The sequence below is a fragment of the Monodon monoceros genome, unplaced genomic scaffold (genome assembly GCF_005190385.1).
Source record: "Monodon monoceros isolate NGI ecotype Baffin Bay Population unplaced genomic scaffold, NGI_Narwhal_1 Super_Scaffold_21, whole genome shotgun sequence".
Taxonomy (NCBI): domain Eukaryota; kingdom Metazoa; phylum Chordata; class Mammalia; order Artiodactyla; family Monodontidae; genus Monodon; species Monodon monoceros.
Window position 1 is genome coordinate 124,995,671 of NW_021703778.1, and position 25,214 is coordinate 125,020,884.

At 38.2% G+C, this 25,214-nt stretch overlaps 1 protein-coding gene across 15 annotated transcripts in view; it reads right to left on the reverse strand.

Moving 5' to 3' along the window:
- The window catches only part of NIN (ninein), a 111,856-nt gene that overhangs the window by 18,360 nt on the left and 68,282 nt on the right, over positions 1-25,214 (reverse strand). For 12 of the 15 annotated variants that reach the window (XR_003795724.1, XR_003795723.1, XM_029236169.1 and 9 more), the window contains 12 exons: positions 22,002-22,140; positions 19,999-20,120; positions 18,395-18,900; positions 15,332-17,476; positions 13,914-14,039; positions 13,736-13,805; positions 11,482-11,697; positions 8,587-8,700; positions 5,350-5,472; positions 2,883-2,996; positions 1,934-2,080; positions 486-665 (listed from right to left, as the gene is read on the reverse strand). Coding sequence is in view for 13 of the 15 variants with exons in the window: in XM_029236169.1 (XP_029092002.1) it covers positions 486-665; positions 1,934-2,080; positions 2,883-2,996; positions 5,350-5,472; positions 8,587-8,700; positions 11,482-11,697; positions 13,736-13,805; positions 13,914-14,039; positions 15,332-17,476; positions 18,395-18,900; positions 19,999-20,120; positions 22,002-22,140 (4,002 nt within the window). In the remaining 2 variants the exon portion in view is untranslated. The remainder of the gene's footprint in view (positions 1-485; positions 666-1,933; positions 2,081-2,882; positions 2,997-5,349; positions 5,473-8,586; positions 8,701-11,481; positions 11,698-13,735; positions 13,806-13,913; positions 14,040-15,331; positions 17,477-18,394; positions 18,901-19,998; positions 20,121-22,001; positions 22,141-25,214) is intronic. The other 3 variants (XM_029236181.1, XM_029236180.1, XM_029236173.1) reach the window with 2 other exon arrangements.

Sequence of the window (25,214 nt, forward strand, 5' to 3'; positions counted from 1 at the left end):
TCAAAAGAGGTATTTAAGCATAGGTTAAACATGGTTGGTCAACTACTTAGCAGAGGTAAAGAATTTAAACATCAGCTTAGTGATGAAAAAGATGACCTTTAAAGACCATTCTAGCCTTGAAATGCTAAGTCTTTTAAAAGGGGCACCTTTTCTCTTACAAGAAGTTAGACCAACAAGAACTGAGTTTAGTTTTGCCATTTTTATACTACCAGTCTTGGCGGCTAGCCTATTTGAATGAGGAATATATGGTTAACATAATTTCCATTCATAAAATCACAGATTTTAATATAGAACTGCTTATACAAGATGAAAAATATTATATAAACACAGCATGATAAAATTATATTGCAAGTAAATGATAAATTATACATTCTTAAAATAAGTCGGCCACACCAGAATACTCAAATCCATACCCTAGAATCACTGCAGTTGTATCAAACGTTCATTTACAAACACATGCCACCATGTACAACTTTTCCAGTTACCTTCTCCCGGGAGTGTATGAGTTCCGCTTTGGTGTTCTGTACCACGGTTTGGAGTCTCTCATTCTCTTGCCAAAGCAGCTGTTGTTCCTCATTCATCAGGAGATCCAACTTGTCCCAGGACAGCCTTTGCTGTTGGTTATGGAATCCTGATGGATGGGTGCCTATTTCTGGGGCCCAGTTCTTAAGAGAGAATTGTAGAGTTAAGCCTTAAAAACAAGCTGATTTCTTTTCTGAGCATCTTCTAATGAGAGTGAGCACATGTATATCTAGATATAAGTAAAACAATATTCTTGAATGTTGATTTTAAAAAACAAGGTTTGGAAACTCTCTGTTTAAAATGATCTTTGGCAAAATAGTCCCGTCAAATCTAATAGCAAAGATGATTGTAGGGCAAGTCCCAGTTCCATATAGGACCCAAGCGCATAGAGATTGGGGACCTTAAAAATTACCTCATTCTTATGAAGTTATGCTTTGAACGCAAATAACTATTCTTTTGGTTAACAGAGAACACAGAGAACTCTGAAATGCACTGCTAACTTGAAAGATTCCCCTTGCTAAACTCTACTTTCATTTTCACATATGCAATCATATCCTTTTTTAGAATCCAAAGCACATATCATCCACATAATTGAGACCTGAACTCAGGAATATGCTTTAAGCTACCACGGTGATTTTTTTGGATCCTGAAAAATGCTTTAAAAAAAATTTTTTTTAAGGTAAAAAAAGGGTTAGGGTTAGGGTTTTTTCTTTTTCACGTTTTGCCTTTTAAGCCAAAACATGAAAAGGAAGAAAAAAAAAAAAGGTACAATCTCATTTTGAAAAAATTTTCAGCCCAGAAGTAATTTTTTAAAAATGGAAGCAACTATTATGTTTTTTTTTAAAAAAAGACACAGTTTAAAAAAAAGTATCACCAAGAGATAAAGTAGCTGAATTTAGTGCCTACTTTTATGGTAGGACAAAGTCTTAACATCTACCCAAGACTGACATACATACATACATTGTTCTTAATTTATTTGCACATAGATGAAACAGCATTGTGATATATTAAAACGAGACTTACTTTCTACAACATCAAAATGTTTTTATTACTACAAAACAACTCAGCCATGGTCTTCTGACTTGCACAATTACCTTGTCACTATAGTTCCATTTATGTGAGGTTCAGAAACAAGCATCCCTAACCTATGGTGGCAGAAGGTAGCGAAGTGGTTCCCTTGGGGTTATCAACTGAAGGGGACACAAGAGAGCCTCCTGGGTGCTGGAAATGTTCTTTATTTTGAGCTAGGTGGTGGTTACACAAAGACAAACATACATATATATTTCACCTATAACTGTGTATATTTACATATACATACATATATGTGTATAAAAACAATCAAGTTATAGAGTTAAAATTTATGCACTTTACTGTGTAAAGTTAGATCTCAATAAAGAAGAAAAGAAATTACCTCGTCACCAGCATTCTGAAGTTGCTTGTGTAGAGACATCACTTCTTGTTTTAAAGCTTCCTTTTCCTGCTGAGTCACTCGTAGATCAGATTTAATTCGGGACATTTGCAGGTTTACATTCTGCAGGGTGTCTTCTAAATTCTGAACCTGCATCATGAGAACAGTCATACACTGCGACAAATCCTCATGGTCTCACCTATAGCATGTCCATGTATGAATGAGCTAAGACAAGAGAACTCCAAGGTCCCTTCTGCTTCTACTTACTATATCCAGGTCTTTTCAGTTGCTCAGTGCAAATCTAGAATATTATGTATCTTTACAGGATGTTAAGTTATATTTAGGACAATAATGAACTATGCCTAGAGCAAGGTATTGCTGGTATAGTCATCTGGTATATTACCAAGTGATATCTTACAGAACCAAGGAATACCAACAGGCATCACGACAGATGATTTTACTGAACTTTGTAGAAATTACGTTTTAGACTGTGATGTTGGTTTGTAAAGGACCTCTTAGATGAAAATAAAAACATACTTTGTAGAACCCTACTCCATGCTAACAGCTCATATATATTTCAATTTTAAAAAATTTAAATTGGTAAACAATGTTCATAGAGAGCTTTAACTATAATAGGGCATGAACCTGCCTTAGAAATCCTAATTCTAAATTAGAAATAAGCAGTCATTTTTACACACTATTCTCAAGCTTTCACAAATAAATAATCTCATAATGATAAGATAATCTTATGATTATTTCATAATAATGAACTTTGGGAGAAACACTGTTCAAATTATTTTACTATACTGTAAGGTGTCAAATATTAGTTAAATTGAATCATTCTGAGCCCTCTTAGACCACATCCACCTGGAACATTCTTTCCACTTGGAGTTCTGTTGGGAGGTATAGGAAAATATTAACTGTGCAGATGAAATAAGAATTGTCCACATACCTTTTCCTGTGAAGCCACTAGCTGTGATTTTAAGCTTTCGCTCTGGTGTTCCCAAGACTTCTGTTCTTGCTTCATAGTAGCAATTCTGTGCTCTAAAAGACTTGATTTTGCCAACTGATTCAGGAAAAGAAAAGAGGTAACAGCATTTCTACAAACATGTCTAGCCTCATTTCACATGCCTTCACTTATACTGAAAAGATCAAGTACCATCTCTCTACATAGGGGATCAAGACAAGGTAAAAGAGAGACATTTCCTTGACTCCCTTTGTACCTTTAATTTTGAGGAGTCTCTTCTCTTTGGGGATTTCAATTTTTCCTTCTCATTGCCTCATGTTTTTGGGTGAGACGTGGTGGGCTGGAAGGCAATTAGAAATCCCAAGAGTGTGCCATAATAGGAAAATATGGAATGCCTATTAAGGCAGGTGGCACAAAGGCAGTGTTTTTGGATTTGCTAGGGAAAATACAGTAGAAAAAAAAAGTGTCTATGTAATGGATTTCAGATTATTAAATACATAATATTTATATTATTTATATTATATATAAGTAGAATAGTGATGTATTTAAATAATATATATTAAGTAGCATAGTTACTTATTAAAATAAGACAAACTTTATATTACCGTACTTAATATTTATTAAACAACTAATCTATACTCCCGTTAAAACCATGGCTTCAGCAATCTACAGATTTAATGTGATCCCTATCAAATGACATTTTTCACAGAACGGGAACAATTAATCCTAAAATTTATATAGAACCACAAAAGACCCAAAATTGCCAAAGCAACCTTGAGAAAAATGAACAAAGCTAGAGGCATAACCCTTCCAGACTTCAGACAATACTACAAAGCTATAGTAATGAAAACAGTATGGTAATGGCACAAAAACAGACATATGGATCAATGTAACAGAATAGAGAGTCCAGAAATAAACCCACACACCTACAGTCATTTAATCTTGGACAAAGGAGGCAAGAATATATAATGGAGAAAAAAGAGTGTTTCAATAAGCAGCACTGGGAAAGCTGGACAGCTACATGTAAAACAATGAAGTTAGAATACTCCCTCACACCATACACAAAAGTAAACTCAAAATGGCTTAAAGACGTATATACAAGACATGACACCATAAAACTCCTAGAAGAGAAAATAGGCAAAACATTCTCTGACATAAATCGTAGCAATATTTTCTTAGGTCAGTCTCCCAAGGCAAAAGAAATAAAAGCAAAAATAAACAAATGGGACCTAATTAAACTTAAAAGCTTTTGCACAGCAAGGGAAACCATCAACAAAACAAAAGGACAACCTTAAGACTGGGAGAAAACATGCAGAAACGATGTGACCAACAAGGGATTAATTTTCAAAATATACAAACAACTCATACAACTAAATATCAAAACAAAACAAAAAAACAAAAACACTAAACAACCAAATCAAAAAATGGGCAGAAAACCTCAACATACATTTCTTCAAAGAAGACATACAGATGGCCAACAGGCACATGAAAAGATGCTCAATATTGTTAATAATTAGAGAAATGCAAGTCAAAACTACAGTGAGGGATTACCTCATACCAGTCAGAATGGCCATCATCAAAAAGTCTACAAATAATAAATGCTGGAGAGGGTGTGGAGAAAAGGGAACCCTCCTTCACTGTGGTGAGAATGTAAATTGGTGCAGACACTATGGAGAACAGTATGGGGGTTCCTTAAAAAACTAAAAATAGAGTTACCATATGATCCTGCAATCCCACTTCTGGGCATATATCCAGAAAAGACAAAAACTCTAATTAAAAAAGATATATGCACCCCAATGTTAATAGCGGCACTATTTACAACAGCCAAGACATGGAAGGAACCTAAGTGTTCCTTCCCACAATGGAATATTACTCAGCCATAAAAAAGAATGAAATAATGTGGACCTAGAGGTTATCATACTAAGAGAAGTCAGTTAGAGAAAGACAAATATTACATGATATCACTTATATCTGGAATGTAACAAATGGTACAAATGAAATATTTACAAAACAGAAACAGACTCACAGACATAGAAAACACACTTATGGTTACCAAAAGAGGAGGAGGAGGGAGGGATAAATTAGGAGTATGCGATTAACAGATATACACTACCATATCTAAAATAAACAAGGATTGACTGTATGGCACAGGGAATTATATTTCATATCTTGTAATAATCTATAATGGAAAAGAATGGAAAAAAAGCACTACATACATACACGTATAACCGAATCACTGCTATGCACCTGAAACTAACACAATATTGTAAATCAACTATACTTCAATAAAAGAAAAAAAAAATCATGGCTTCAGGAGCTCTAAGGTCACAAAATGCTGTTCTAGGAGACTTTTAGGCTAACGTGTAGCCCCCCACGTGCCACTGGCGTTAAGAGAAATGCTCATTATGGTACACACTGTCCAATGATGGTAAAAAAGTCTTATTTTTACTACCTTATCAACACAGCTATTTAATTCTTCACTTAGAGCTTCCTTTTCTTTCAGCAGTTTTTCATTGTGGCTTAGAATACTAGAAATTTTTTGTTGGAAGTCAGAGAGATTGGGACATCTGTGCAGCTGTAAGAGATAAACAAGCCCACCCATCACGTCTCATGGTTGTATTTAAAAAGATGTATTTATAAACAGGACATTTTCATGGCTGCTGCTGTTTCCCTATCTGTAGATATTTCCCAGGACATATAAACTCTAGGGAACTATAATTAACTTTAACAAAATGTTCCCTGCTGGCTTCTCTCTATTCTTCAACTGACTGCCGAAATGTCTGCTTAGACAAAACCAACCAGACATTAAGTAATGGTCCTAGCTTTCTGTTTTACCTTCAGGATAAAATAAATAACATACTGCCATTCTGTCATGAATTTAACTTGTGTACATATAGCACAAAACATTTTCCCCATGTTTTTTAACTAGAAAAAAATCTTTTTCAATCAAGACTATGGAATTGGCATCAACCAAGTACAATGTATCAACCAACAAAAGGGGAAGTTTTTTTGTTTTTTTTTAATATTTATTTATTTATTTCGGGTCTTAGCTGCGGCATGTAGGATCTAGCTCCCTGACCAGGGATCGAACCCGGGCCCCCTGCATTGGGAGCACGAAGTCTTTCATCGCTGGACCACCAGGGAAGTCCCAAGGGCAAGTTTAAAGATAAATCAAGCAGTGTTTTTCAGCACGTTCTGCATACCCTTCCCTTTGGAAGATGCCTAAATTGACTTGCTAAGAAAAAGGTTGCTGGTATGGACACACTGGCTTCTTCCTCTGCACTTTATGGCATCAAGACAAACGGAAAACTTTTTGTCCCTTTTCATCATCAGCCTTAGCACTACTGACATTTTGGGGCAGGTAATTCCTTGCTGTGGGAGACTGTCCTATGCACTGTAGGATGGTTAGCAGCATCTCTGCTGTTACCTGTTAGATTCCAGTAGCACAGCCTGCCTCCCCATACACTGGGTGTGAAACCCCAAAATGTCCCCAGACATTGCTAAATGTCTTGGGGTGGGGGAGCAATGTCCACCTCCCCACAACCACTGCTTTAAGGAGACTGATTGTTTCTTACACTCCTTAACCCTTCCCATAGTTCATATGTTTTCAATTTCCCTCTACTTCACTTGGCTTTCAATTTTCAATTATTTATTGTCATTATGATTTTACGGCCATCTTTCAACTTTTTACCTGAAGTTCTTTTACATTCAGCTTTAGGAATAGTATGACAAAATGGACTTTAAGGATTGAATGTTGTCTTCAACTGGCAACAAATCCAGCATAATTTACAAATCTAAACAAGTCAGAAGGGTGAAGGAAAGTGTAAAGAACCTGGGCATTGGTTAACAAAGGCCTTTTTTCCTTTGCTCACTACCCCATCCCCAGACCCTCACAAAGCCTGGTACCATTTTGGGTGTCTACAGACTGGTATGTGACCACTGCTGATGCTATTCGTGTTTCTTTTCAATGCAACAGATAATACAAATAAAAATGTTTTGTGAACAAGAAATTATTATGTCATACAGAGCAGCACAGGCTTTCTAGGTCCAAGCTGTGTGGAAGCAACAGTGGGCTGACACCATCTTAACCCTTGTGATCCAAGAGTCCAGGTGCCTTGAACAACTGCCCACCAAAAGCAAAAGGGCTCACTGTTTTTCCATCTCACTATTTATATCAATGCTTCAAAAAATATGCAATAAAAGTGTGCCAAATGATGTCCTCATCATACTATTTTACTCCCAACTCGGCTCCTTTTCTTCTGATCCCTAGCTTGGCAAAATCACAAAGCATACATTTCCCATGCTATGGATTTGGAATCCACCATTATCATCTGAAAGGTTGAACAACAGACAGAAAATGATAAAGGAGAAAAGTATGCCCAAGTTAATTAGGATGAATTTAGTAATAACAGCTCTGGAATACTTATATACCACAGAAGAGCCTTTTAACTTCTGGAATGTTTATATGGACAGACAGCTTCTGCTATGGCAGAACAGATAAACTTTGCATAGCAGCATCTGACTTGAAAAGGTTCTTATAAAGCGCCTATTGGGTACCAGTACCGTATTAGGCACTGTAAGAGATACAAATTCCCTGAGAGTCTTATAATCCTATTAGGAAATCAAGACTTACAGGTGTCAGTTAGGAATCAACATGAACATAACACACTCAGTGGTACAGACTCAGCATTCAGAGGAGGACACCTTTATGCTCATAGGCTGAATAGGTAGAGAATTTTATAATCTAAAGATATCATAATATTAAAGTAATCCTCTGGTGAAGCAAATAAATAAAATGGAAAAACTAAATTCTCCTAGTGTAAATCAGGATTGCTTAAACTGAGGGATTCCTGTGCTCATTGAAAAATTCAGAATAAAATTGGACAACGTTCAGAATATATTAAGGTGAACCCTGTTTTATACTTAAAATTAGGTCTTTGTTTGAAACTTTGAAATGTGCTTCTTAAAGCCAAATTCATAGGTGAGACTGCACCCCTGATAATGTTCTAGAATCTACTCTTCTGCCCAAGATAGATGCCTCAAACTCACTATGAGAAAAAGGGATGATGAGGGACCAGCGTCACCTGTGTCTCACAAATCTGGGTGAATAGTTATTAAAGTTATGAGTAAGAAAGTCACCATCTTTTTAGACAAATTTATATTATTTAACACCTGGCCGGGAGAAGGTAGAGCAACAAATTTCCTTTTTTTTTTTTTCTGCTGTACGCGGGCCTCTCACTGCTGTGGCCTCTCCCGTTGCGGAGCACAGGCTCCGGACGCGCAGGCTCAGCGGCCATGGCTCACGGGCCCAGCCGCTCCGCGGCATGTGGGATCTTCCCGGACCGGGGCACGAACCCGTGTCCCCTGCATCGGCAGGCGGACGCTCAACCACTGCGCCACCAGGGAAGCCCAAATTTCTTAAACTGAAGTGGTTATGGTTCATTTATAGTAACAGAATGTCAGTCTACAACATGTAAGTTACATAACTAGAACATTTAGAGAATTAGCAATAGGAGCCCTTATAAATAGACTTGTACTGCAAGCCCTCAACTTTACTAAGTAATAAGCTAGTTAACAGGACTCAGTAAAAAGGACATTTGGTGGCTAGAAAAGTTAGACCATCAGGTGCATATTATTCTATGAGCCCCCCCATACCTCCTGTCCCCACCTAAGCAACACACGATCTTACTTGTTTCATTTTCTCCAGTTCATCTTTGAGAAGGAGGTTTTCCTGTTCCACAATATGAATTTGTAGTTTAACTTCAGAAAGTTCTGCCTCCAGAGAAGACACTAAAGTGGAAGACTAAGAAAAAATTTTAAAAGTCATATAATATACATATTCATTTAGCCTGGGGAAACTTAGTAAGTTCACAAAAGGCAGCATTAAGGAAACACTAGTACAAATTCAGTGACACACTGTTTAATATCATTTGTCCTTATACTCAATGGAACTAACCAAAACTATCTTTTAATAGACTTTCCACTAAAATCGCATGAACATGACTTCTAAGTTCGTTTTTGAAGATTTCTTCACTGTAAAGTTACTATCTTTCTCTGGGGGGAGATGCTTTGAGACCATGCAAATAGTGTTTTTCCTTAAGCTTTTGCTTATTGATTTTAGTGTCTATCAGTGGATTTTATCTACAACAATTACTACTCTGGTGTTTGCCTAATGAAGACTTTCTATTTCCTTCTTCATACATTTATTAATTGGAATTCTCTTGTAAGGAAGAGCTGTTATTTTTCCCCCCGTTATTTATGTATTCAATTTTTTTTATAACAGTATGGACCTACAGATATTTATTTTATTTTGCATTTTATAATTATTTTGTGCTCTGCTTTATTTTGTTGATCAAATTATTCCAGCTTTGGCCATTAGGAGCTCCTTCAGGTTGTGCCCTGTCCTTTTGACATGCCCCATCTTTTGGGGGGCACCTTTTTCTTTCTGACACCATGAGATGTTCCAGGCTCATCTTGAATTGACCCTGCCCCAGCCTTGGGAGCAATCATTTTTCCAAGTAGCCCGGGCTCCTCTTATACGAGAATAGTGTTTAGAAACCAAGATCTGGGTACTCGATCCATATACACACATCTACATCTCTATATCTATCTATCTGTCTATATATTAAGAAATACGAGTTTATACTAATACCTCAAATTCCAATCCAATATCAGAGGGTTCATTTTAGCCTTCTCAGTTTCCCCACTTGCAACTTCCTTTTCCAAATTGAGAAACGCAGTTCTTATTTTCTACGTTTACTTATCTGTTCAATTCTAGTATACACAGAGTAGTTCCAGAATTACTAACATACACCCCCATGAGAAACACATTTACTCACTAGATTATTATTGCCTTTATGTACACTTCTTTTTGTCTTAACCCTACTGTATACAGTCAAGATACTAATTTCTAAATTACTTATTTTCTTCCACACTGTAGCTATGTTATCCATTTACAATACAGTTAAGTTCATTTGTTAGTGTTTGTGTTCCATTTTGGTACCCCCCCCATCTTTGTTTTCTGGATTGGTTTTAATTGTGTGTTTATTTGAGGGGGTATGCAAAGAGTATGTAAAACATTACTATAGTTCTAAGCATCAGAGCTATGTGAAAATGTTCTCAGAAGTGTCACTCCCTTCCTCATTCCTTCTATCATATTCCCATTCCTCTCTTCCATCCCTTTCCCACTCGCCCTCTATAGGTAACCATCTCTTTAGTTATCTGGTTTATCATTCCCATATTTCTTTTACATAAATTTCTGTATTTCTTTTACACAAATACATGTGTATTGCCTAATATCCCCTTCTTTCTTACATGGACGGAGACATACTATCTTAGATACTCTGTTGAGCTCTTCTTTTCTCACCTAACAGTATGTCCTGGAAATCATTTCACACGAAGAGATCTTTCTCATTTGTCCATTCTTTCTTTTTCTTTTTTTATAGCTGTATAATACTACTCCATGTGTGGCTATACCCATCACATTTATCCAACAACCCTCCGATGTATGGGCATCTAGGTTGTTTCCAATATTTTGCAGTTACAAACAATGCTGCAATGAATAACCAACGCTTTGCGGTGAATTTTCATATTTTTAGAGGAATACCTTTGGTGTAAATTCCTAGAAGTCAGATTGCTAGGACAAAAGGTAAGTACATATGTAATTTTGTTAGATTTGCCAAATTTCCTTCCATAAATACAATATCAGTTTATATTCCACCAGCAATGTATGAAAGTGCCTGTTTTCCCAAACCCTTGACAATAGAATATGTTGTTATATTTTTAAATTGTTGCCAATCACATAGGTGAGAAATGAGATATCAGCGTTATCTGCATTTCTAATTCTGAGTAATTCTGAACATTTTTTCAAGGTTTGAGGGCCATTTTTATCTTTTTTGTGTGTGTGAATTTTTGTTCATGCATTTTTTCCTATTTGGCTATCAGGTTTTGCTCCTAAGCCCTTTGACTTTTAAGAGTTATTTACATAGTAGGGATATTAGCTCCACTCTTGGTGGTATATGATGCAAATATTTTCTCCCAGTTTGTGAGCTGTCTTTCTCCCAGTTTGTGAGCTGTCTTTTGACTTTGTTTATGGTATTTTCTTGGTCATGCAAAAATTTTAAAAATTTAATCAGGTCATTTTTTTGCCTCTAGTTTATGAGCCATAGTTACATAGCCTTTCTCTACACCAAGCCTAAAGATGAATTTGCCCAGTTTCTACTAGTACTTGTATGTTTTACCTTTTATATTTAGACTCCTAATCCAATTGGAATTTACCCTTATGTATGGTATAAGATATGGATCTAATTTTATTTTCAGTTGTCTACCCAGTTATCTAGGCACCACTTACTAAAAACTCCATCTTTACCCCAGTGATTTGAGAAGCTACCTTTGTTATATACTAAGTTTCCATATGTATTTGGGTCTAATTCTAGACTTTCTCTTCCACTTATCTGTCTATTCATGTGCGAACACCACACTGTTTTAATAATTGGGACTTTATGTATAAGAAATTAAATACAAGCATTTCTTTTATTTACTGGGATTTCCTCCAGAAAGGCTGTAGAGTGGCTGTAGACCATACCTGCACTTTACAGTGTTCCAGTTCTTCTTTTAGATTAGACTTCTCTTGTTCCCATTCCTCACATGTACTGTGTCCTGGCTCTTTATCCTTCTGACTTAGCATTTCTGCCAGACGTTGATTAACTTCTTGCAGTTCTTTCTGATTTTGAGAATTCTTTTGGCTAAGCTCCATATTTTCCAAATCCAACTGTTGGTTTTTGGTTTTTAATTCTGAAATCTAATTAAAATTGAAAAAAGTCTTAAAAACTAGTTATCCTACTTCTGCTAAAAATATATTTAGAGACTAATTGTTTTACCTTCTCTATGTAAAGTTATACACACACACACATTTAATAACAGAAAAAATACATACTCATTATTACAAAGTCAGTCAGTTCAGAAGTGTATGAAGAAGTGACAGACACTCTGTCCAACCCCTTTCCACAGGGGTAGCCACTGTTCACAGCTGGGTACGTATCCCTACAGATTGTTTTCTATGCATACACAGATCTATATACGTGTAGTTTTCTCCTTCTTTAGAACAAAAATTTGCATTATTTCAGATGTTCGGATAGTCTGCTTTTTCCACTTATAATATCTTACAGACTCTTATCTTTCCAAATCGGTGCATTCAGAAACCACCACATGCTATATTTTTAGTGGCTATAGGGCAGCGGTCGCCAACCTTTTTGGCACCAGGGACCAGTTTCATGGAAGACAATTTTTTCACGGACCAGGGCTGGGGAGGGGTGGGGGGTGGGTGGGGTCAGGGGAGGGGGATGGTTCAGGCGGTAACGCAAGTGATGGGGGGCGGCAGATGAAGCTTCACTCTCGACCAACCACCGCTCGCTCACCTCCTGCTGTGCGCCCGGTTCCTAACAGGCTGCGGACCGGTAGTGGTCTACGGCCCAGGGGTTGGGGACCCCTGCTATAGGGTATTCCATGTATCAAGACATTCCATACTGTATTTATCCATTCCCACACTGATAGACATATAGGTTTATTATCATTTTTTCTTTTAATTATGAAGAAACAAAACAATCTTTTGGAAAATTCATTTACACATGGTAGCATTTTGTATTTAGGATCTTATTTTTGGAAGTAGGGCTGCTGGGTTAGAAGGTGTGCATATACATTACTGTTTTGATCGATATCCCCACAATGTCTTCCTCACAGACTACCAACTTATAGTCCTATCAACAATGTATGAGTATATTTGTTTCCTCAGTCCCTTTTTAATATTAGACCAGATCAATCTTTAATTTTTGCTAATCTGACAGGTGAAAAAAAGAAACTCATTTAATTTGCCCTTCCCTAATCACTAATGAGGCTAACCATCCTTTTATATGTTCTCTTCTTTTTTTCTGACTTGACCAATCATATAAATTATTCACTTTTCTACTCCATTTTGCAATTTGTTTCTAACAGTACAGAATATATTTTGGACGTTAACACCTTGTCTATTTCAAGTGCTGAAAATAGTCTTTTCCCAGGATGTCCTTGTCTTTTGACTGTTTCAGATAGATTCTCAAATGGCTTTTCCCCACACAATTGCATATTGTCGAGATTATACAAATTGGGCACTGAACGGCACAAGCTATCTAAATAAATCATAATTCTGTGAAAATATACACGGATTAACTAGTATTCTATATCTGTAAAATGCTGTTCTTAACTTTCTGCTTTTAATTGTGGTGGGGAAGGAGCTAAAATGAATCAAAACCACATGTGGGGACCTCCCTGGTGGTCCAGCGGATAAGACTGTGCACTCCCAATGCAGGGGGCCCTGGTTCGATCCCTGGTCGGGGAACTAGATGCATGCATGCTGCAACTAAGGAGTCTGCATGCTGCAACAAAGATCCCGTGTGCTGCAACTAAGACCTGGTGCAGCCAAAATAAATAAATATTAAAAAAAAAAAAAGCCATCTGCTACAAAGAGCACAACTGAATCTAATTAAAAACAAAACAAAACAAAACCAAACCAACATAGAGCTAGTATTTCACAGGTTCGGTTTTAGAGGTTATCACCTCCCCACTCCCACTGATTATAAAGCTAGTATTCAGCACCAGAGTCTACAAATAATATATATATTATTATATTCACAAAAAACAGAAACCTAGTTTAGAATTAGCATGAGGTGAGTTTCCATTTTGAAACTCAGGATTTACAGCCTTACCATTATTAGCTACGTTTCCAGTAGCACGTGCTGTAAATTTCAAATTTAAAACAAGAAAATTTTAGAATCAGGAAACATTGGGAAATATTCTCTCCTTACCTGTTTCTTTAAATTTTCAACCATCTTCTGAACTGCAGCTTTTTCCTGTTTTACGGTTTCTATTTTTTGCCTAAAGGGACAATGAAAATATAACTTAAGAGTTAGGCTTTAACAGTTGAAGTAAAATAGCTTTAGTCCTCACAAAAATGCCTTAAGAACATTTAAATATATGTCTTACCACATTTCTTCCTGAGATCCATTTAATTTCCCTAATTTCAGGTTAGAAATGCTGTCTTCTTCATTTAAAGTAGTAATTTCATTTCTCAAAATAGAATTCTCCTCTTGAAGCTTCTCAGATTCATATCTGAAGTACAGAGATTTTTAAAAAATAGTTATAACAAGGCAGTCATCTGGCATCTTTGGAAAATACTTTATAGTAACTTCCAATTAAACACGTATTCCATGCCAGTTAAAAAGAAAAGCCTAAATTAGTAGTCTCTTGGTGCTTGGAAATCAAGCTACGACATATTGACTCATTTCTTTTGGGAAGTAAGAATTTCACTAAAAGACATTAGGGAAGTGTGACTGAAACACCTGAGCATGGAGACAGAAAGGAGACTCAATGCCCATCCTGGTTGCTGACTTTCTCAGTGGCAAGCATATGCTTTGAGCAAATTATTTATTTCAGTCTGAAGTCCTGCCTGCTCCTAAAAGACAAAAGCCATGTTACTAAGCTGTATGAGCTTCAGTTTTAAACCCCAGGGCACCTAGAGAAAGAAGATTCACTACATAAATGAAAGGGCCATGTCAAAATATGTACACTAATGTTTACTTTGTGATTTCTTTCATCTCATTATGAGTTTTAGAACTAAATATGGTCGGAAGTAAAACGAGGAAAAACTACGCCGAGAATTATTTTGTTTTTTCATATCTTTAAGATATTTCAGACATGATGTAGTATTTTACAAGTTTTTTTGGAACCAAATTTGTTAGAAGGCTATTGCAATCATATTTTATAAAGTTGAGTGAGCAGTGGTTCAAATTAGTATCATATTTGTCTTTGTTCTTCAAGCACGTTTATTAGAATCTGATAGCTCAAAAAATTATATGTTCTAAGATAAATTTCCAATGTTTACAGAATATCAGCCTGCACTTCAAGTGATATAAGTGAAAAACTATAAGCCATGAGACACAACACTTTTTCTATATTAGTGTAAGAAGAGACTCCTTATCTACCAAGTGAGTTAATGATACACGAAAGGCATTCATTCTCATATAACTTGTTTCATCAAAATGAAGAAAATAACCAACATTTAGCCAAAAAAACCCCACCAAAACTATCCATCCAAATGAAGTGCTACAAAAGAGTTAAAGACTTGACATACATTGATGATGCACATGGTTAAACAACTAACACTCTCCATCATGAACTTTCACACCCTAAATGAACGACATTTATTTCCTATAGAGGAAGCAGTGCCTCCTAGGCAGGGTTATTCTACTTGTTAATACGACACAGAAGCAGAAGGAAGTCTAAAGTACTGCTCTCTTCTTGAAGACTAACAGGTTAGTTTCTCTAGGCACAGCAAGCAGCCAAGTTAGATTTGGTGAGGTGCTCTGTGGGATTCCGTGAAGTGTAGAAGGTACATACATTACCTCAGAAGCTCAACTTTTTGCTGCATCTCACTGCACGTGATTTGCAAGTCATGCATCATTGCCTTCAGCTCTTCCTCTTTTTCTCCTTGAGAAGGTACATCTTTTTGCTTAACTAAAGCAGTGACTCTTTCCCTCAACTTTCTAGTCAGCTCCTGCAGCTTCTTTTTCTCCCGTTCTAACTCTGTGATTGTGGCCTGGCGCTGAAAATGTTTGTCCTGAAGGCTGAGGAGAGCGGTGTTTTCCTCCAGTATTACTTGGTTCTGTACTCCAGGCTTTTCTTGATGTGTCTGGAGTGTTCCATGTAGCCAGGCAATTTCATGTGCTTTTACTTTTTCTAAGAGCTCTGTATTCTCCTGCCCTAGGTACTGGTTTTCTTGACAATGTTCTTCTATAATATGGTGTACATTCATAATCTTTGGTACACACTCTTCCGGTGTCTGATTTAGTTCAAGGATCTTTTCATCAGGTCCGACTTCCAGGTTATCTAAATGGGCTTCCCATAAGGAGAAGCAGTCATACTGCAGCACTGCTCTTTCTTGCAGCTTCTCCATCTTGTCTTGAAGTCTCAAAACCAGAACATGCAGTTCCGCATTTTCTCTTTTGACCTCGTCATAACTCTTTTCCAGGCTAAGGAATGTTTCAGTCACTTCTTCAACTTTCTTTAGCTCATCCTGTAATCGGAACATTTCTGAAGTGAGTTCTTTGTTATTTTCTAGTGCTTCATCATACCGCGTCTCCATCACTCTCAGCTCTTCCTGAAGACACTCATTTTCTCTACTAGCATCTTCATATAACAATTTATACTTGGCGGAAGCCTCAGGGATTCTTTCAAGCGTCTTTAATTTCTTTTTTAGCACAGAAACGTCAAAAAGTAAGTCCTGTTTCTTTTCAGAAGCTCGATCACAGTCTGCACGTAAGATCATTAGTTGTTCCTGAAGCTGGCCAATCTGATTCTTTAGGTCCCAGGTTTCAGTCCTGGTCTCCTCACTATTTTCAAGCTCAGAAAAACTCTCTATTGATGCTTCAGACTCCTCTCTTCTGACCTCCTGTCCCTGACCAGAGCTTGTCCCCGTACTTTCCAGATCCCGGACCTCATCGCCTTGCAGGTCACTTAGGACGTGCTGCATGGTTCCACCTTCTGCTTGTTTCATTCGGTTTGGCAGTAAAAATGGCTCTGTTTGTTCCACGGAATTTCCAAAAAACCCAGTAGTTGGCTCATCTAAACAAGAAGACATTACTGACTCTGGCTCTAATTTTTGCAGCCTCTGTTGCAACCTAGAAATTTCAGTTGCCATTTTCACATTTTCCTTCACTGCTCGTTCATGAGCTCTTTGCAGGCTTAAGAGGACATCTCCGTTCTCTTCCAACAGCTGCTCTCCTTGCTGGAGCAGGGACATGGCTCCACTTCCTTCCACTTCCTCCCTTCCCATTGCCTGGCAGCCATTCTGAAGCCTGGAGGGAGGAGATCCCACCTGCTCCATTTCCTTAATTTTATTCTGAAGCCTGGAGATTTCTGTGCTCATCTCAGCCCTCTCTCGATCTGCTTTCTCACAGGTCGCTTTGTAGACACTCTCCACGGCCAGAAGCTTGGACATCATTTCCTGCCTCTCCTGGTCACGTTCCCTTTCGAGCCTTTCAAGCCTCTGGCTGGCCAGCTGCTCCGAGGCGCCTGCTTGGCACAGGACCTGCTCACGGTCCTTCAGTTCTCTTTCGTGACTGCTCTTCAGCTCAAGTATCTGGCTGGACAGCAGACTTTGCTGACTTTCAGACACAGTTCTTAGATCTTCCAGGTCTTTGAGTAGCTGCTGTCTCTCAACAACCATGCTATTCAAATGTTCTTCGTATGTTTTCTCCAGCATCTCTCTCTCCTGGGTCAGGACCAGAGAAGTGGCTTTCTCTCTCTGGAGAGTCTCTTTAAGCTGCTCCTGGGCTTCTGCACACTCCTGGGTGAGCTCATCTTTCTCAAACTCCCACTGGGATCTCTCCTCGCGCTGTTGTTCCAGGACCTCCTTCAGCTCTCGGCGGTAGTGCCCCTCCAGACTTCGCAGAGCATTTTCATATCTCTCAGCGACTTTCTGACAGTCAGCCTGAAACTGGGCTTCTATCTGAGAGGTTCTTCTATTACAATCAGTTTCCATTTTTTCCCTAAATGTGGTCAACATACAGCATTACTGAAACTGCCATCAACTCCAGAAGCAAACAAAAAACATTTTCCCATGCATAGAAGAAGCAGCCAAGCAAACAATTCAAATATTTTCTAAAAATGGTCTTCACTTATTCCTATGTGATTCAGTTATACTGAGAAGGGATCTCATTTCTGAGAGCCAATGCTGGCAGCCATAATTAATTTAAAAGACTTACTTACCTCTCTCTGCATTTAGAAGGAAAATTTAGAAACCCAGTTCTTTGGTATACTCCCAGATGTATTTGTTTATGGATTTTTAGCCAAAAACGTAGGCTGATATTTCACATTAAATGTTCAGATGCATATTAGCCTAAACCCTAATTTGGGAAATACATAAAATTCTTCCATTTTAATTAAGTAGACATTGGTGGATAAATAGTCATATAAATGAATTAACAAATTCATTATGTTTTGCTTTTTATTTAATAAAGTAGCACCGGGTTAAAGTATGAAGCACTGAAGCCCTGAAAAGTACCTGAGATTTCACGTGAGGAAAGTAAGCACAAAATGGTGTTTCATAACTCTGGAAGGAAATGTAACTTTGCCCAGAATCTAGCTTATAAATGGCCTTTCTCAGAAAACAGCAAGACTGAACTAGGAAGAAATCACATTTGTGATAATCTTATCCTCATCTGTAACCTTAAAAAGTACATGCCTGATACAAAAAATACTTTTCTCTTTCTAAAAAAAAGTTTCAATACCCCAAGGTAGGCTTATATCTAAACAACAGCAAAACAATCTGAAAAACTAAAAAAGAATCTAGTCAGTCAGTGGGCTATTATGTCTTCCGATTTTTCAAAGTCTCCTTAATTGACTGGGATTTCTGGTGCCCCCAAGGAATGGTGCCCCAGGTTCCTCCATTTCCCCCATTTTCTTACCTTCCCTCATGTAGTTCCCTTTGGTGTTTTTCCAAGAGCTCTTTTTGCAATTCCTCTTTCTCAAGAGTATGCTTCTCCACCAGGCTTTTCAGCTGCTCCTGGTGAACTTGTTCTAGTTCCTGAGTCAAGCTTCTCACCTTCTCTTCTGTCCAGGCACCATTTTGAATGAGTTTTTCCCTCTCTTCATTAAAGCTTTCCTCTGCCTGCTGCAGCCTAGCCCTTAGCTCCATCTCATGCTCCAGCCTCAACTCCTCCTGCAGGTGAGCCTTTTCCTCATCCCACTTCATTTCCAGTTGTTTTTTCTCCTCCTCATGTCTGCAGATAGCCGTGTGTTGTACCTCCTTGAGTACCACTGTCTGGCCCTGAAGTTCTGCAATTTCATTTTTAAGGTCACTTATTTGTTCTTCCAAGATGTGCACTTCATTCTCATACTTCTGCTTCACATTCTCCTGCTCCTTTTTACAGGCAACCTTGGTTTCATCTAGCTGCTTTTCATAATGATGCACCTAAAGCCAGAAAGTAAAACCACCACAATGTTATTCAACTCAAGGCCATGGAAAGGTGATGAGGCAGTAATTACTTTTCTCCTACAAGACATTCCTCAGTTTTCCCATTTTTTGTTTTAAAGTAACAATTCAAAAACACATTAAATAAGATATTTTTAAGTCAGGCATGGTTTGATTACCTTTTTAACTTGGTTGAATTTTATTAGTTTCTGAACAACTCTATTAAAACTGACTAGACCTTCACAGAGATACCATTTGTCTCCACGGGCAAACTCAGGGCCTTAACATAGTTAATTAAATTTAAGTATTTGTTTAACACCTGTCAGGTACCCTGCAGGCCTCGTGGGGACACAAAGTTGGGTAAGACATAGCCCCTGTCATTAAGGAAAAACCACTCTAGACATGCTCATGACAACTACAAAAAAGTATACTACACGTCAGAATAAAACATATAAAAGGTATAGGAAAAATAGTTACAATGTAACCTGGGATTCAAAGGAGGGAAAAATCACATTTGGTTGGGAGAATTCAGGAATGTAAGAGGTAGCATTTGATATAAACTCTCAAGGTTAAGTAGATTTTCAAGAGGTAGAAAGAAATAATAACACAGCATGTAATAGCATGAGCAAAAGAGGACAGTTTGATGAAGAACAGCAAACTACCTAGTTTGGCTGGAAGATAAGGTAACTCAGAGGAATGGTAAAAGAGAAGACTGGAAATATAACCTAAAGCAACACGGTAAAGGGTTTTGAAGGCCAATATTCACCTAATTTAGGAAGTAATGCTATATCAAAGGGCTTTTTAGTTTTATTAAGATGTCTTTCAATGAGTTGGAAATAATGTAATCGTCTGCAAGTTCCATGCTTGCTAGGACTGAAGGTACTACATTTTTAAGAAACTCTCTCCTATGAGGAAAAGGCCTCACCCTTGGCCTGTGAAACCATGCTGAGGTAGTGCGTTCCTGGTAGCCAACAGGACACAAGAGGAAATGTATAGAAAGTGCTGCTCTTTGAGAAAATAGAATTGAGAATGTCCTACATGCAAACGCTTGTCAGAGCTCAAAGAAATCAGAGAACAGGATTGATGAAAAGGTCTTACTTTATCTTCAAGCTCCAGTCTCAGGCAACACAAGTCCCTGTGATGTTGTTCTTTCATCTGTTCGATGACCAGCTCCGCCTCGATGCTCATATTCAATGGATTGCATTCTTCAGAACCAAGCCCTGAAAACACATCGGATCTGTTGACCCTGCAGCAGGTTCTTTCAATAACACAACTGGCATCTAAGGAAGGATATCCAGTTTAATTGAGGAATAATTTTTAGCTTAAATTACTACAGATGAGATCTACTAGGAAACAACAGAAGCCAAGAGAAGTCTCTTGTTTTTAAGTATTAGGGAAAATAAGAAAAAGTGAAGGTGAACAGATTCTTTCATGTACAGGCAATGTACCAAACCTTAATAGAATCCAACAAAATAGGAGGTGGGAGTAGATGTGGAAATAGTTGCTTAAAGGTGACCTCCTCCTAATGAAAATCGTGCAGAGTGAGGTAGTTAGGTCAAACCAACCAGCCTTCTTTCCATCCAATGAATACTGAGTGACAAATTAGCAGAGGGGCAATGTGGCAGGAGAATGAACGGCCAGCATACTTGCTATGCTTTGAGGTGTTAACTTCATGGGTCAAGATATCCAACCCACCCCTCAACATTACAAAAGATTCAGTATTGTAATATTAATTTCCTGTAGTGCAGATAGGGCCTTACCTTAAATTATCAGCTAAAACTTTTTAAAGAATAGGGCATAGGTTAGGAACCTGGATATAGGCAGATTCGATAGAAAATTCTCGACTCATTCATATGAGTTCACCTCTGCAACTGCCTATGATGATGACTGAGAAGGACACTGAAATGTGAAGCATAAGCTGAGGGCTGAGCTAGTACAAAGACAAAATGATTACATCTACTACTACGTAGAAATCTCTTAAGGCAGGGGACGCAAAAAGCTTTTCATGTGGAGATACACAGGCAGATGCAAGAAAGAGCATAAGTCTAGCATCTGGAATTGACAGTCCTGCTTTGGGCTTTCTCTTCATCTATCATGGCACATCCCCAACTGAGAAGTGATACCTGGCGTGTAAACCACCCCAAGATGACACAGCCTCAGGTACCCATGAGGAGAACTCCCAGCCCTTGGTCATCTATGGAAAAGCCCAGAAAAGCTTCTGAGATACATCATATCAGTTGGGCTCCATTCTTATACCACAGTAAGGCTACAGAGTACAGACTTAGAATCAGAGGAAAGGTGTTCAAGCCTGTCCCTGTCCCCTCCCCAATCCCTTATTTATTCCAGAATAAATAGGTAAGGAGAAGAATAAACAACCCTTGTAAGAACCTGTACTCCTGTTCCAAGGAGCAGTGGGGAAAACTATTTATGATGAAGAATTTATTATAAACCCTTTCTGAAACTGAAATTCAACACACTGGAGGAAAGGGGCAGGATGCCAGGAGGGAGGAAAAGAGCTGATAATGAATGTAGGAAGGTTCCCAAATGACTCTGCCTTCCAACCTTGCTACTCAAAATCCTCCTCAAAGGTACAGGCAACCAAGGTTTATTTATCTTATTTGTTGTTTTGCAGACATTTAGCACAGCCAGCATAAGGAAATCAAATTTTGTGGTTTCTGGCTGGCTCGCTCTCCAAAACACTGTCATACCAGTTAGGCACTCTTTTAGAAAGGGAGGATTCAGCAATAACTCAGTGACTGAATTCTAACACTCCCAAGGCCTGGATTCTCAGACTTGTGGCCAGTTTTTTTTTTTTTTTTAAACGAAGCAAATATCCTTGTGGTTTGATTTTTCCATTTCTTTGTTGATGCATATAAAAATCAGATGGAAATATTCTCATAAAGACTTCAAGGACAAATGAAAAAACAGACCACAAGTGAAACAGCTCAAGAAAATAGCACTGCCAAAGTCTTTTTTTTTGACGGGGGGCGGGCTGGGGTGGGGCGGGATTGCCAACATTTTGCAATTCTACATTCAACCATGGTTTTAAAAACAAAAGTCAAAGGCAGAGACTCTGAAAAGATGGCGTCTGAATGGCTTACCCTGGTCAGGCTCGACGCAACCACTGTTAATATCAAGTTCTTCTGATGGTGAGTTTTTCGAGGGAAGTCTGAGCACTTTGCCTTGTGCACGATATTCTTCCAGCTCAGACTGGAGTTCATCTACTTGGTCTTGTAACAGCTGGAGTTTAAAAACCAATACAAGTCTTAGATGTGATGTCAAAAACACAAGCAACAAAAGAAAAAATAAACTGTACATCATCAAAATTAAAAACTTTTGTGCTTCAAAGGATACCAACAAGAAAGTAAAAACACAACCCACAGAATGGGAGAAAAGTTTCTGTAAATTATATATCTGATAAGGGACTTGATTGTAGAATATATAAAGAACTATTACAACTTAATAATAAAAAGACAAATAACACATTTAAATATTCAGCAAAGGATCCGAAGACACATTTCTCCAAAGAAGATAAGCAAATGAAAGGATACTCAGTGTTATTAGCCATCAGGGAAATGCAAATCAAACTCACAATGAGATACCACTTAATACCCACTAGGATGGCTAAAATAAAAAAGACATACATGTATCCCCATATCCCCTCCTTCTTGAGCCTCCCTCCGTATCCCACCCCTCTAGGTCGTCACAAAGCATCGAGCTGATCTCCCTGTGCTATGCAACAGCTTCCCACTGGCCATCATTTTACATTTGGTAGTGTATGTATGTGCATGCCACTCTCTCACTTCGGCCCAGCTTCCCCTCCCCCACGTGCCCTCAAGTCCGTTTTCTACATCTGTGTCTTTTTTCCCGCCCTGCCACTAGGTTCATCAGTACCATTTTTTTAGATTCCATGTATGTGCATTAGCATACAATATTTGTTTTTCTCTGTCTGACTTACTTCACTCTGTGTGACAGACTCTAGGTCCATCCACCTCACTACAAATAACTCAGTTTCATTTCTTTTTATGGCTGAGTAATATTCCATTGTATATATGTGCCACATCTTCTTTATCCATTCATCTGTCAATGGACACTTAGGTTGCTTCCATGTCCTGGCTATTGTAAATAGTGCTGCAATGAACATTGTGGTACATGACTCTTTTTCAATTATGGTTTTCTCAGGGTATATGCCCAGTGGTGGGATTGCATATGTATACATATAGTTGATTCACTTTGTGGTACGGCAGAAACTAATACAACACTGTAAAGCAATTATACTCCAATAAAGATATATTTTTTAAAAAGACATATAATAACAACTGTTGGCAAGGATGTGGAGAAATTGCAACTCTCATATTGGTGGGAATGTAAAATGGTGCAAACATCTTGGAAAAAATTTGGCACTTCCTCAAAAGGTTAAACATACAGTGATCATATGACCCACGAATTCCACTCCTAGGTACATACCCAAGAGAAATGAAAGCGTATGTCCACACAAAAACTTGCACACAGGACTTCCCTGGTGTCACAGTGGTTAAGAATTCATCTGCCAATGCAGGGGACACGGGTTCGACCCCTGGTCTGGGAAGATCCCACATGCCATGGAGCAACTAAGCCCATGCTCAACTACTGAGCCTGCACTCTAGAGCCCATGAGCCACAACTACTGAGCCCATGAGCCACAACTACTGAAGCCCGCGCACCCTAGAGCCCTCACGCTGCAACTACTGAGCCCACGCACCGCAAATACTGAGCCCACGCACTGCAACTACTGAAGCCCACATGCTCTAGGGCCCGTATGCCATGACTGCTGAGCCCGTGTGCTGCAGCCAGTGAAGCCCGTGTGCCACAACAAGAGAAGCCACCGCAATGAGAAGCCCGCACACCGCAATAAAGAATAACCCCCACTCACCACAACTAGAGAAAGCCCACACAGCAACAAAGCAGCCAAAATAAATAAATAAATAAACCAGTGTGTACATGTCAATCCCAAACTCCCAGTCTCTCCCTCCCTCCCACCCTTCCCTGCTGGTAACCATAAGTTTGTTCTCTAAGTCTGTGAGTCTGTTTCTGTTTAAAAAAAACAAAACCAAACCAAACTTGCACACAAGCGTTCACAGCAGCATTGTTCACAATATTCACGATAACCCAATGTCCACCAACTAATGAATGGTTAGATAAAATGTGGTATAGCTATATAATGGAATGTTATTCAGCAATGGAAAGAAGTGAAGTACTGATACATGCTACAGTATGCATGAACCTTGAAAACGTATGCCAAATGAAGGAAGCCAGTCACAAAGGATGACATATTGTATAATTCCATTTATAGGAAATGTAAAGAATAGGCAAAACCAAAGAGACAGCAAGTAGATTATTAGTTGTCTAGGGCTGGGGGTCATGGGAGAGATTACAGCTAGGTGGAGAGGTAGTTTCCTTCTGGGTGATGAAAATGTTCTAAAATGTACTATGGTAATGGTTGTACAATTCTGTGAGTATACTAAAGGAGACTGAATTATACATCTTAAATGGGTGAGTTGTATGGTTATGAAAAACCATTTAAAAAAATAAGTGGACAAATTTGGGGAATTTTTGGAGGTAGAGCTGACAGATTTGACTGATGAAATAACTAGAAGCATAGGAGAGCACACCTCTACTTGATTAGAGTCAAGAGCCATAACTTATTTATAAGAGTGGCATAAATGTTTCATTTCTTTTCTCAAAGTGTGCATGTGTATTTCCTGAGAAGGCAGGCTATGAACAACCTCATAAGGAGGTGATTGTTTTCTTCGTTTCTGCCCAAGTACAGTGTTCACCTAAAGCAGTTAGAACTCAGTTATGCCTACCTTGTTAAAATAAACAAGTGTCTGTGGCTTAAGGGGAAAAAAAACCCCACATTCCTGAGCTTAGGAGAGTTACTTTTTTAAAAAATCAAAGATTCCTATTATTTATAAGGATGTTTTTGTGTCCTCTGGTAGGAATTTGTAATGACTTACTACTTAAAGACTTGAGTGGTTTCTGCTCCATTTGCATTTTGTAAATAAAATAAGGACTGTATTCAGGAAAAAAAACCACAGAACAAAAGCAAATTATATCAGCCTGCGTTGATCGCTCAGGAAAGACTAGTTTTGGAATAAGCACATCAACATGACCACGTTTTCCTTCTCTTAGAATAAAACTTTATTTTCCTCCAATTACTGGCAATTTCCGACCCAGATAAAGCAGACAAATGCAGTCTGCATGATTCTCTCGTATTTCAGGATACTAAACAATAACATTAACAACCAGCACGTAGGTTAAGTGTTTTCTGTGTCT